This window comes from Sander lucioperca, chromosome 23, assembly GCF_008315115.2.
Source record: "Sander lucioperca isolate FBNREF2018 chromosome 23, SLUC_FBN_1.2, whole genome shotgun sequence".
Classification (NCBI taxonomy): domain Eukaryota; kingdom Metazoa; phylum Chordata; class Actinopteri; order Perciformes; family Percidae; genus Sander; species Sander lucioperca.
This window is the reverse complement of record NC_050195.1, coordinates 7,760,745-7,774,255: the sequence shown is the minus strand read 5'-3', so window position 1 is coordinate 7,774,255 and position 13,511 is coordinate 7,760,745. Positions and strand designations below refer to the sequence as shown.

At 38.7% G+C, this 13,511-nt stretch overlaps 1 protein-coding gene across 2 annotated transcripts; it reads left to right on the top strand.

Annotated features, from left to right (window-relative positions):
• Nucleotides 1–955: 955 nt before the first annotated feature.
• anxa13 (annexin A13) lies at nt 956–13,152 on the top strand. Of its 2 annotated transcripts, none has more exons than XM_031297714.2 (11): nt 956–1,162; nt 2,566–2,641; nt 2,751–2,845; nt 2,990–3,157; nt 3,325–3,358; nt 6,514–6,593; nt 6,784–6,852; nt 6,933–7,034; nt 10,524–10,599; nt 10,893–11,005; nt 11,766–13,152. In XM_031297714.2, exons 1-11 carry the CDS (start codon nt 1,013–1,015, stop codon nt 11,883–11,885), a joined length of 1,083 nt encoding a protein of 360 aa, XP_031153574.1. In that variant the 5' UTR covers nt 956–1,012; the 3' UTR covers nt 11,886–13,152. The 2 variants fall into 2 exon arrangements, with proteins under 2 accessions (XP_031153574.1, XP_031153573.1); XM_031297713.2 differs by having other exon boundaries at nt 2,987–3,157.
• Nucleotides 13,153–13,511: the final 359 nt, after the last annotated feature.

Sequence of the window (13,511 nt, the reverse complement as noted above, 5' to 3'; positions counted from 1 at the left end):
AAGTGGTCAAATAAAATCAATCAATCAATCAATCATTTATATACAGTACATGTAATACAGTACCTTGTAAGGATTTGTATGTAGCTTTCACAGTGGTATATTCTTAAACCACGTCCACTCTTGTAGTCAGTATAGTGGCAGAAGTATCCTTTATTTAAGTAAAAGTTATAATACAACAATGTAAAAATACTCCCTTACAAGTCAACTTGTACTGCACTGCATCTGCTGCACTATAATAAAAAAATTAAACTTGATTTTAGAAAATACTTGAAACTGTTTTCATTGAAAAGAGAGGTTATTACTCAACTATAGACTAAAATGACTTGAGAAGGGGAACAAAAAGTGATCTTATATTTTGTATGAAAAATCTTAATCTGAAAATTTACAAAATCTGTCAAATAGCCTAAGCGCAGTAAAAAAGAAGAAGAGAGTAAACAGTAGAAGTAGCATGACATGGAAATACTCAAGTAAAGTACTTTCAAATTGTACTTAAATACTGCACTTGTAGATTTGAACACAGGACTTGTACTTGTAACTAAGTATTTCTACGCTGTGCTACTTTTACTTGAGTAAAATATCTGAGTACTCTTTCCACCCACTGACCCTGGGATACTACAGTGATTGTGGATGGAATTTTTTATTTATTTATTTATTTTTTATTGACAAAATGCAGTATACAGAGAATCAGGTAAACAGTAATAGCACATGAACATCAAGTGTACAGACTTATGAAGATAAAAAAAAAACATACGAAGCAACGATGAAAAAACAGAATCATTACATAGAAAAAATAAATAAAAAGAGGTACATGAAAACATAAATGTACAATTAGAGGTTTCAGGGGAAAAAAGCTTTTCTTAATAATTTGTTGTTATCCAACGATCTAAAGTGACTTCAGTAGAGATTTAAATTCTATGAGAAAAGGTACAAAATTAGAAGATGAATTGGAACATTTCTGCTTGTGAATTGTGGATGTAAATGGTTAACGGTGCGCAGTCCGTGGTGACGTCACATGCTGGTTTCTGCTGCCTGCTTTGGGCCCATAGACTTTTTTTGGGCCGCAGTTTGTACCAGGAGGACAAGTATCACAAACTCCGACTTTTTCTCCAACAGATCACCAGCCGCAGCCGGAAAACACATCCTCAAAATGGGCAACTGCCAAGTAGGTACCGTTGTCTGAAACAGTGTGCGCTAACAGTTAGCTAGCCTATTGACGCGCCGTTATAAAAACAGAACTTTAACAATCAGCAGTTTGGGCTTCTGCTCCAAATGCGAGTGATAGAGTTTCGGGTTGACGGATTAAGATTTTAATCCAAGATAAACGTTAGGTTTCCGGGTTAATTCCCATTTAAATATTGTATCTATTGCTTATTTTACATCGTGGGTCGGACATAACGCTTCTTTCGCCGTCAATCTCTGCGCATATCTTGTAACGTTAGCTAGGCGAATTCGTGGTTAATCTCTCATTTCAACTGAAGTCGAGAGTAATGGCGTCAGATTCACAATACTTTTGGTGTTTCTGTAAACGTCGCGAATGACACCGTGTGACAGAGCCGTGTCTGGGTTTACGCAGAGGAAAGGACCACTCCCCTGCGGAATTCATCACAGCACCGTTATGTGTGTGTGTGTGTGTGTGTGTGTGTGTGTCTGTGTGTGTGTGTGTGTGGATGAATGAGTAGGGCTCTCTGTGTTGAGTCCGTAAGTGCAACGATGGGGGAGGGAGGGTGTCCATTTTTGTCCGATATCTGCCTTTTTGGTGCCTCTGTGTTAATGTACCTCTTTGGCAACTTTTTTTTTAGTAAAAAAAAAGCGTAACCCTTGTGTTGTCTTCCCGTCGCCCATGTAACTTTTTGTTTTTCTACGCGTTTCCTGACTATTTTCCTGACGTTTTTAGACATAGTCTAAACGTTTTTTTACCATTTTTTTTCCCAAATGCTATAAAATTGAATAAAACACCCAAATCCAATAAGAACAGTGAACTGACCATTTATTTTACTTGTAAAGAGCGTTGTATGGAACCACCCACGTTAGTTTTTTTGGTTGAAACAGATTTATTTGTGATTCACAATTGTAAAGTAGAAGTGCTAAAAAGTACTCAAAAGCATCCAACTTCATAGTCAGGAAAAAAATAAAATGTTTTACAAGATAAAATGATTACATAACAAAATAGTTAAAGGAGTATAGCTGATTCTGTGAAGATTTTGTTAAGCGTTTACTATGCATTCTCGTTGTTATGGTAGGAAAAGTGGCATTAAACTCTTTTTTTTTTAATGCTGGGGATGGTATAGTTATTCTCAGACCCCTGTTGGCCCCAGGACAGCACTTTGGCTAATTCCGCTATTCGTGCGGCCCCCACCAAGTTTGTTTAAAGACTTCTGGCCCTGAATTCCTCAACCAAAGCATTGTGTCATCATCCTCCCCTCCCCCATCTGCCAGCTGCTCCTCCATTGCTATCATGAACCCTTCTGAACTTCATTCAGTTTGATATAATTAACTCAGTTGTTATAGTAAGTTGTTTTTTTTTGCTTCATATTGTATGTACATAATCTTCTGTTATTCTCCCAGCCCACTATCGTGCACTATGAGGATTTTGATGTCGTGGCTGACATTAAGGCCATCCGTAAAGCCTGCAAAGGGTTTGGTAAGTTGGAAAAGTTGAATGAGATTCTAGTAATGTCCCTGTAAGTGTTACTTGCATATTACGGTGTTTACAGTGGACTGCATCTGTCTTTGTATTGTCTTCTCTACAGGAACTGATGAGCAGGCCATCATTGACATCCTGGCAAACCGCAGCGCAGCTCAGCGTCAGGAAATTAAATCTGCCTATTTTGAAAAGTATGATGATGTGAGTGCCATTCATTAATTCACAGAATACCGTATAATCTCTACAATAACAACCATTTTTTTTTATAATTTCTTATTTGTAATATATTCTCTTTTCGTCCCCTTTCACCAATCACAATTAAATGATCTTTCTCTGTGATAGGAGTTGGTGGATGTTTTGAAAAAAGAATTGTCTGGGAACTTTGAGAACGCCATCCTTGCCATGCTGGACCCGCCCGTCATCTTCGCTGTGAAGGAGCTGAGGAAGGCCATGAAGGGAGCGGGCACTGATGAAGACGTCCTGGTGGAGATCCTCTGCACCGCCACCAACGCTGTCAGTCAAAAGCATCACATTAAATTAGGAGTTATAACCTCAACAATCTGTGTGCCATTATGTTCAGATGATTTTATCTTTGACATATAAACAACTAAATAAGTTTTATATATTTATATTTATGTAGAATATTCTAACTTTGTATTCACTGTAATTGTTTCACACAGGACATTGCCATGTTCAAGGAATGCTACTTTCAAGGTAAGCCAATGTGCAAAATATTTTTTTATTACTGCATACATTTCTTGACATCTCACCCACTGTTGCTAAATGTCACTATTTCCCTTTCTTGTATTATGAACCCTGGAGGAAATGGCTAAGGGTGACTCATTTTTCATCCATAAATACTGTAGCCTACTATTCTTCTTGTTGTCACTTTGTTTAGTCAAGGCCCATCCTGCCGCAACTTCCTGTCCACTGTAATACAGTATTGATAGCTGATTATATTTACCAACATCTTCTATCAGTACTCAAGGGTTTCTTAGCCTTTAGCCATGTGTGAAAGGAGTGCTATAATTCTTGCAAATATATTCCAAACATAATAGGTTCTCACTGTCACTTTCTAGTAAGGCATTGTAAGGTTAATAATTAAATAAGTGACTGACTGGGGAAAAGATACTTTAGGTGCCTGTGCTTACAACATAGTGAGCTTATTAGGTCGTCAGCTGGTTGTCGTTAGCTTGCTGTTTGCTAGGGTGAGATAGCTACAGAGGTTTGGTTAGCTAGCCTAGTATTAGCTGATGGTAACTTCCTGCTCATTATGATACCAGTACAGATAGCTTATTATATTTACCAACATCTTCTCAAATTACTCAAGGTTTTTTTAAAATCATTTTTCCTTAGCATGTTTTCTTCACTTTAAAAACTCTATTTTTCATTCTATTTAAATGACCATGGAATGAAGTCTAGTGTATGCTTTGTGTTGGCTAAGTAATTAGCTCTTTGGTCGGGTGAGAATAGGATTTAAAGCATTAAAACAACATTTAGCATTGATAAGTTAATAATCGATAAATGTGTTGATTTTTATTTAAAAGTTACTTTCTCCAGACAAGTACAAATCAGAAAACAGAGTGACTGAACGAGGATGGGATAATGGACAACAACTTAGAGTTTAGGCAAGAGTGCAGAAAAAAAACACAAAAATGGCCAAACAAATAAGACATACATAAAATAATTAGGCAAAACACATATAGGCTGTTCATCTACTTTATCACATTACATCTGACCTCCTCATGTTTCATGTTCTAAGAAGCCAATTCTCCACCTTTAAACATGACTGAGCCTCTGACATGGAAGATCACTGGGAGAGAAGGGGACTTTCACAAGCATGTTTAAGGCTTAAGCATGGAATGACTACAAAACAAAAACCTCAGTAGACAAAACATTTCATTAAAACTTGTGTGTGACAAATATGTCATAATCTAAGCTTTGTCTAGCTGCTTTGTCTAGGACGCAAACTCTGAGTAGCAAACTCAGATTTATATGTATATATTTTTTAAATCACGCATGGAAATGTACATAAAAAAATTGTTGCATCGAGATCCATCAATAATAGGTTTAGAATCGAATCGTGAGGTGCGGTGAGGTATGGTAATGAATCATTTATAAATCCTATTATAGACCAGTAACAACCATTCACAATATGGCAACCGTTGGTTTGTCATGCTGTGAATCTCTTTGGCTGGTTGTGTAACCTCCTCCACTATACTCTTACTTTATTTAGCTATAAAAAATAAATACATAAATGATTTATTAGCCATGAATGAAGCCATACAGTACAACATTTTATTGGTACCAGCTTTTCCAACATAATATTACATGTATATATTGCATTTCTGTGGCAATTTATAGCTGTTTATTATTACCAAGGATAACTAGGCACTTGCATCACCCTGTCTGGGTTATATTCACTATAATGACCGCCTCACTCTACATTATCCCTCTTTATTACACGGCTTCTTACCAAATAAATCAATAATTTGACACAAAATATTGATTAAAAAAGGATTTTGTGGATTTAAAAACTATTCTATTGCTTCCGCTAAAGAAAACAGTCAGTTCCGTCTTGGCATCAGACTAGTGTCTGTGCCGACCTCGTTCCAGCGATGAGCTCCCCGAAAGCCACGGTCTGGCATTTTATCCCTCCTTACGGGCTGTGGTAGTATCTGTATATTTCATCATCACAATGAGTCGGGCTGTGATGGGGTGCTGCCCTGCTGTCACTAGCTAGGCGGACAAATTCCTTCAACCAGCTTGCTGTTTCAATCACTATGGGTTGACACAACCTGAGGCGTTGTTAAGTGAGCTAGCGGGCTATCAAGGCTGCTCTTGTTGTCGTTAATAATTCACATTAAACTGAACATTTCCGTTGATGGTAAAGTGAGACAAGGTGAATGGGACTTCTTTGGGAATATTTATGTTGACGTTTCTGTCCTTATTCATCTTGTTTCCTTCTTGCACAAGCGCTGCAGTTGACACACCTGTAAACACAATGTTGCGATGTAACTAATCATAGACTGTATACAAAGATGTAGTGATATACGCTCACCAGATCTGCTGCCTTGCCTGGATTGGAGGACAGGATCTTGATCCTAGAGTTTAGATTCTCTGCCCGAGCCTGAACCCGAACTTGACGATATCTTTTTTAGTTTTTTTTTACGTTTCTTCATTCGGATCCATTTGCGATCCATTCCATTCTGAATAAACAAACAGCGCAGTTTACATGCTTCGTCCTTGTTGCATTATTCATTAAGATAATTCTCAACAGATTTCTCAGGCTCATTATTACAGTTATTGTGTCGTGTCGGGACGGGCCGGGCTCGGACACAACGTGCACAGGCTCGGGTAGGGTCGCGCTTGATTTTTTGGGCCCGATCTAAGCTTTACTTGCTCCACGTTTCCCCACTTTTTGCCACAGCTGATAAATTACCCAGACGTCTTTCAGCTGATTGATAGCTGTCCTCCAGAGTGATCAGAACTGCGTCCATGGCGACGCTCTGCTATGCATGGCAACGGTCTGTTATACTTAGCAGCACGTCTGTTATAAAGAATTAGCACACCGCAGAATGGGGTTGGACTCAACCAAGCCATATAATCAGTCATAATTTCTTGCTTGGTCTTGGACGGAATAGTGGCAACAATACAAGTATGACACCGACCAGCCGCCAGACCAGATATTGTGTGCTGTTGTCAAGATCAGGGAAAAATGATACACTCATTACAGATTTAAAAACAGACTGGATGTGACAAACTTGTATCAGATGGTACAAGAGTATCTAGTTGTGAGCTTCTGCTTTAAATACTGTGACGTGAAATAAACGGTGTCATTTGTCCTTTTATTTTGTTTACATTTTTAGTGCATGAGCGTGACCTTGAAGCAGATATAGAGGGAGACACAAGCGGGGATGTAAGAAATCTGCTGACAGCTCTATTGCAGGTAAGTGGCCTTGAGTTTCTACTCCACTCATGTAACTAAATTCCTCCCGCCTGGTGTTGGACTGAAATCGAGCTCACTTTCGCCGTGACACCCTGTCATGAGAGCGTGTCTGGATTGTGGCTTCAGTTGCTTCAGCAGAACAGAAAGTCCTCACTACACAGCAAAGGTCATCTTACTTTTCGTCTTCCAGGGCAACAGAGATGAGAGTTACGAGGTGGATGAGGAATTGGCTGAACAAGATGCTACCTGCCTGTTTGAGGTACTGTTTCAATGTAATAATGAACTCATAGCAGATTCATTCATCCTGAACAATGTTAATATTTGCTGTATGTGATGCAGGCTGGAGAGGGTCGTTTTGGGACAGATGAGTCCACTTTCAGCTACATCCTGGCCTCCAGAAATTACCTGCAGCTCCAGGCCACCTTCAAGATATATGAGCAGGTAGGTTTGGGTGTTACACTGTCCATAGATAGACTGACTGTTTACATCTTGCGCACACGTGCAGAAGCACATGCCCCAGTCACACCCCTCTTCCTCTACAGCAGTAGAAGCATACGTTACCCTTGTAACTGACAAGGGGGGCCTGCAGGGGGAGCCCCAGCAGGCCCTCCTTGTCAGTTACTGCCTACTCTCCCTTGTCACCTTCTATAAACACCCACCTCATGAGCTGCTCCGATCATCACAGAGCTTGTCTAATGTTAGAGCATGACTCACTTAATAACAAACCCTACACAAGTCAGGGAACTGGTCCTCAGTCCAACAGGGCAATCCATTTTTATACCCCCACCTCCATTATCATTACAAACATCCGAGGACATCATCACTCCCCTGGAAAGAGCGAGAGATTTAGCGACAATCTTCAAAAATCGCTATAAATGCCGTCAATTGCCAGTTGATAAGTACACTAGTTTTGAGGTGCAAGCATTTAAGGTTTGTCCTGCCCACTGCTTTGTGCACTGGTGTATAGATCCCCAAAGTACAATAAGGACTTTATCAGTGAATTTTCTGAGTTTCTATCCTTGATTGTGCCCAACTCGGATAAGATTTTAATCCTTGGTGATTTTAATATCCATGTCTGTTGTCCATCAAAGCCTTTAGTTAGCCAGTTTCTACAACTTATGGACTCATTCAATCTGACTGGTCCCACACACAAACATGGTCATACACTGGATCTTGTTTTATCATTAGGTTTTCCTGTTTTAAATATTGAGCTGGATGTTGCTAGTCTATCTGACCATAAACCTGTGATTTTTAATGCATCATTTTCTAATCCATTACCTAAACCTTGCTTGCCAGATCGCTACATCCGAGCACTGAACCCGTTCACTGCTAGGCAATTTTCTGATGCTTTCATAGCTTGTCCTTTTGCTAGCCCTACAGAGATAACCTCCGCCTCTCTGTCTACAGATGAGCTAGTTACTCGGTTTAATACCACTGTCACAGATGTTCTTGATATTGTTGCCCCTTTTAAACTGAAGCGACCCAAAGTCAAAGCCCAACCTTGGCTTAACAGTGAAACTCGTGCCCTAAAGTGTAGAAAAGCAGAGAGGAAATGGAAAAAGGATAAACTGCAAGTGTCCTGTGAGATACTGAGAGATCACCAGGTATCCTACCAATGCCTTGTCAAAGCATCTAAAGCAAAGCATTTTTCTGATATCATAGCTAAAAATGCACATAGCCCTAAAATTTTGTTTCGTGCAATAAATACTGCACTAAATCATGCTATTGCACTCCCTGATGCTACGTTTGAAATCACAGAACAATTTTTGAGCTTTTTTATCAACAATGTTGACAATATCAGATCTTGTATTTCACCTACTGATCATGACCCTTCTAAATCAATACTATGCCCTGCTTCTCTGAATTGTTTTGTGCCTGTGGCCCTGTCAGCATTGATGGATATAGTATCACACATGAAACCTACCTATTCATCTTCAGATATTGTCCCCTCTCGTCTTTTGAAAGAGGTATTTGATACTATTGGTCCCAGCCTCTTGTCTGTAATAATGTAATACATTGTAGTAATTATGAATGGCACGGTCCCATCTAACTTTAAACATGCTGTGGTTCAGCCTCTAATTAAAAAACCCAACCTTGACCCTACTGATTGTAACAGCTTTAGGCCATTTCTAAATTATCGTTTATGTCAAAGATTTTGGAGAAGGTTGTTCTTGCTCAGCTCTCTTAATTTTTAAGTGAAAATAATGTCTTGGACAATTTTCATTCTGGTTTCAGAGTACACCAGCACAGAAACAGCACTTCTTAAAGTGCTAAATGATTTGTTGCTGTTCAGTGACGGAGGAAATTGTGCTATTTTACTCTTACTGGACCTTAGTGCTGCATTTGACACTGTTGATCTATTGCCTTCAGCATAGGGTAGGGATCCAGGCTGTTGCTCTACAGTGGTTCAATTCTTATTTAAAAAATAGAACCTTTTCTGTTGAAAGTGGAAATATCTCCTCCTCTTCAGCAGCGATTACATGCGGTGTACCTCAAGGTTCGATTTTAGGGCCAATTTTATTCTCTTTGTACATGCTCCCATTGGGCTCCATTCATCACAAACATAACTTATCTTATCACTGTTATACTGATGACACACAGCTGTACCTGCCTCTAAAAACAGGTGATACCAACTCTTTAAAGTCCCTTTTTCACTGCCTGAAAGACATTAAGTGCTGGATGGCTAACAACTTTCTCCAACTTAATGAGAGTAAGACGGAAGTCATGTTGTGTGTTCCCCCAAATTCAGTTGATGAACTTTCGAAAAGTTTGGGGACTTTAGCCTCAAGTGTGCTCCCTTTTGCCAGAAATCTAGGTTTCATCTTTGACCCAGCATTAAAATTTGACCAACAAATCAGTTCTGTTGTCAAATGTAGCTTTTTTCATCTCAGGACTATTGATAAACTAAAATCCTTCCTCTGTTGTAAGGACTTGGAGACTGTTATTCATGCTCTTATTTCGTCTCGTATTGACTACTGCAATTCCTTGTATTCTGGGATTTGATTCATCTTTATCACGCCTGCAGCTTGTCCAGAATGCGGCTGCTACATTGTTGACTGGTACCAGAAGGAGGGATCATATCTCCACGATATTTCCTTCTCTTCACTGGTTACCGGTCAAATATAGAATCGATTTTAAGGTAATGTTACTTGTTTTTAAGGAATTACATGGATTGGCCCCTTTTATATATTCCTGATCTCCTTACCCTACAGCACTCCTCCAGGAACCTAAGATCGTCTAATCAGTTCATTTTAGCTATTCCACAGTCTCGGATGAAAACAAAGGGTGATCGTGCCTTCTCCGTTGTTGGCCGAGACTGGAACAAACTTCCCATTCATATTAGGTCCTCCTCTACTGCCGAGATCTTTAAGTCTTGTCTTAAAACACATTTTTATTCTTTGGCGTATGATTTAGTTTAAGGACATTTGTATAGAAGTGTGTTGTTTGTATGATGTTCGTTGTGTCTATATTTTTATTGTCTTTCTTTGTTTTTATAACATGATATAACTTTGTACAACACTTTGTTCAGCCTAGGTTGGTTTTAAATGTGCTCTATAAATAAATTGACTTGACCTGATTTCATCTTCAGCCAGCATGTGAATTATTCGGTGTTGGTGTCTTACATGACGCTTAGGAAGTATTTTTGGTTCTCGTGCACGTGCAGACAGACTTTGCAGTGCAGGAGGCTTTCTTGGGGCACATTACCAATGTAAGGCTTTACCAGTGGCCTGACTTGACCTGACCTGAATTCATCTTCAGTTAGCATGTGAATGATTCGGTGTTGGTGTCTTACATTACGCTTAGGAAGTATTTTTGGTTCTCGTGCACGTGCAGACAGACTTTGCGGTGCAGGAGGCTTTCTTTGGGCACATTACCACTTTAAGGCTTTTCCAGTGCTTTGATTCAACTACTTTAGTTTTCTCTCCATAGCTTTCTGGAACTGAAATTCTGGATGCCATTGAGAATGAGACTTCTGGGACACTGAAGAAATGCTACATCGCTCTTGGTTAGTATGAGTTTCAAAATGTTGAATATTAAAATGCAGTTTACTCCATCTATGAACTGAATTCAGACCTGAAATGAATTGTATTGTCCAAGAAAGATGACACAAAAATAATAAGATGGTGGATTACTCATATTAGGTCACATTCAAATTAAAACACCCCCACAAAATCATAATGGTAAAATATAATACCACTATGAGTATAAACAATGTCAGAGGAAGGAAAGTGTACAGTAACGTCTACACAGGGTGAACAGCGGTGAATGTTAATGAAAGCCTTTCTTTCCTCCCCCCAGTGAGAGTTGCTAAGAACCCGCAGCTGTACTTTGCCAGACGTTTGCACGACGCAATGAAAGGAGCGGGCACTGATGAGGACACCCTTATTCGCATCATTGTGTGTCGCTCTGAGGTAATCGCATGAAGAGATCAACGGGCGGAGTCAAATCTTCAAAGCAGTTTTCTTTTTGTGGGATAAGTTAGGTTAAAGCTCAATACCACTGAGGTTTGTTTTCTGCAACTAATTTTAGTGTAATTTAGCTACATATATGACATCACAGCTGAGATCTCGTACTTAACCACCACTTTGATCAATATTTAATTTATTGACTACCGGGTAACTGGGAGAAAACAAGCTATGCAGAAAATCAGACAGCGCGTTTACTTGCACTGTAGTAACCTTCAGTGGTTCAGTCTAATGTATTGTAGTGGGTATACTGTACTGTGTATATATATATATATATATATATATATATATATATATGGGCCAGAATGGGGGGGATATAGAATATCATAGTATATACCAACTTATTTAGGCTTGTGGAAGCTACTTAGCGTTTGACTTTAAATTCAAATATTTTCAATACGAGATTGCACAACTACGTGGAACGATGTTTCTTTTCATCCTGCTGCACTACTGTCACAGCAATATTTTTCTTGTTTAATGTTTTGGTTATTATACATATAAATGGGAAAGTGAAATCTAGTTTCTGTAATCCCCTTCCCTGATTATGAAATTGGTGTTTCTCGCACAGTGTACATAACATTTTTGTATTGCATTTCACAAAGATTTTACACAGCAAATATGCATAAGGAGAAGAAAAAAAGGGAAAATCAAAGTGGTATAAAAGGTCAAATTAAATCATATGATTTTGTTTTCTCGTTTTCAACAGTACGATTTGGAGACCATCAAAGACATGTACCTGGAGAAGTACGACGTGTCTCTGAAGGAAGCCCTGAAGGACGAGTGCAGCGGGGACTTTAAGCGCCTCCTCCTGGCCATCTGCCACTGAAAGTCTGTTAAGAGCAGGGCGGATGTGGATGACAGAGGCAGAGACAGCATGTATGTTTATACTGAGGGTGCTGCTGTTTTCTGTTTAATAAACTAATACTACACAGTCTCTATGTGACATTATGTAGAAAGCAGGAGGGTGGAAGTGATAGAACAATTAACCTGGCCCATATCTTGTCCAAAATCTGAGTTACTGTGAATTTGGGTGGCTCTCTTTTTAAACTTTTTCCACAGGCATTAATTACAAAATTTCCCAACAAACTAGATTTACTCATTTTTCTGTGTCTGTCAATGACTGCCTATTTCTTAGTCAATTTTTAGCTCCAGTTCTTAACACTTTTTTAGCATTTTTACACAGTGATATGTCAGTTTAAGTCACTGTAAACAAGCACCAAAATTAATACATTTCCAGGAGCTGACTGTAGTCAGTGAGTGTGTTATTTATTCCAGTGGTGTGAGGCTTGATAGGATAGTCGCATTGTAAACATGTTTGTATACTGGGAAAAATCAGCCATGGTCTCAGTATGTCTCTGCTGCTGATTATTACCATCGTAACCAAGTATTAATACTGTTTTAGATCAAATAATTATGTATTCATATATGCTTCTTTCTATATCTTTCACCCTCCATGCCCCAAACTCAGTGACTGTTACACTTCACTGCTGTTATAACCAATGCAATCACTCCATGTGGCTTGAAATGTGCGTTTAAATGAAGGAATGTGAAAGTTTAAATTGAAGGAATCTTAGCTGGTATCATGAAGGATATGCAATGTTATGTGAATGGATTTGTATGAACTTTCTGCAATCGCAGAAGAGAATATATATTTCATCAGTTGCTTAAAGATACTTTATATTGATTTACAGTATATGTTGCATTTGTATCCTCTACTACAATTAGATAAACTTGACAAATCCAAATACACCTCACCTTGTTATATATATGTATTTTTTTGTATTTTACGACTAACACAGTAGAGTGTTTAATATATATAATTTAGTTTACTGTTCTAGGTAGGCCAGATGGTATATGCGAAGAAACATTTAACATCTAGGTAGTCTGATGTCATTTGTGTGTCTCTATAAGGCAGCTGAGATTTGTTAAAAGTACCACTATTGTAAACATTTTGCAACAAGCTGAACTGCAGTACATGAGATAGTTACAACAAATCAACCAAAACATCAGTTGGAGTTGTCAGTGGGACTAGTATTTCTCTCTCTAGCCTAAGAATTTTATTCTACCTGCAAATAAAGTTCTCTTTAACATCATCATGTCTGGTTTATTTGACCTCTGACTGTCTTTGACTCTGAAAAAAAAAACGTATTATATCAGTATAAATAGAATTGGATTGAAATAAAGGACATTATAAAATAAATAAAATACTAAAGTCAAAGTTTTTGTGAAGTTAAAATATTCGTAACAGCTGCCACGGTGCTCATGCTTATGCATAATGCAGTTGTCGCAACCCATGTAATATGATTTCCATGACAACCTTATCAAACATTCAGTGGCTGCCAAGTGCAGAGTCCAAACCATAGACTTTAAAAACACTTCGCAGTCATAAAAGGACATTCCCCTTTAAAGCTGTAGTGCGTAGTTTCTGCCGCCCCCCTCTTAAGTAATGACA

Bases quoted from the DNA above. Each gene is read 5' to 3' on its own strand.
- anxa13 (XM_031297713.2), top strand. From the start codon at position 1,013: ATGCTGGTTTCTGCTGCCTGCTTTGGGCCCATAGACTTTTTTTGGGCC. The intron at 3,158-3,324 runs GTCAGTCAAAAG...TGTTTCACACAG, and splicing joins TCTGCACCGCCACCAACGCT to GACATTGCCATGTTCAAGGA. The intron at 6,853-6,932 runs GTACTGTTTCAA...TATGTGATGCAG, and splicing joins ATGCTACCTGCCTGTTTGAG to GCTGGAGAGGGTCGTTTTGG.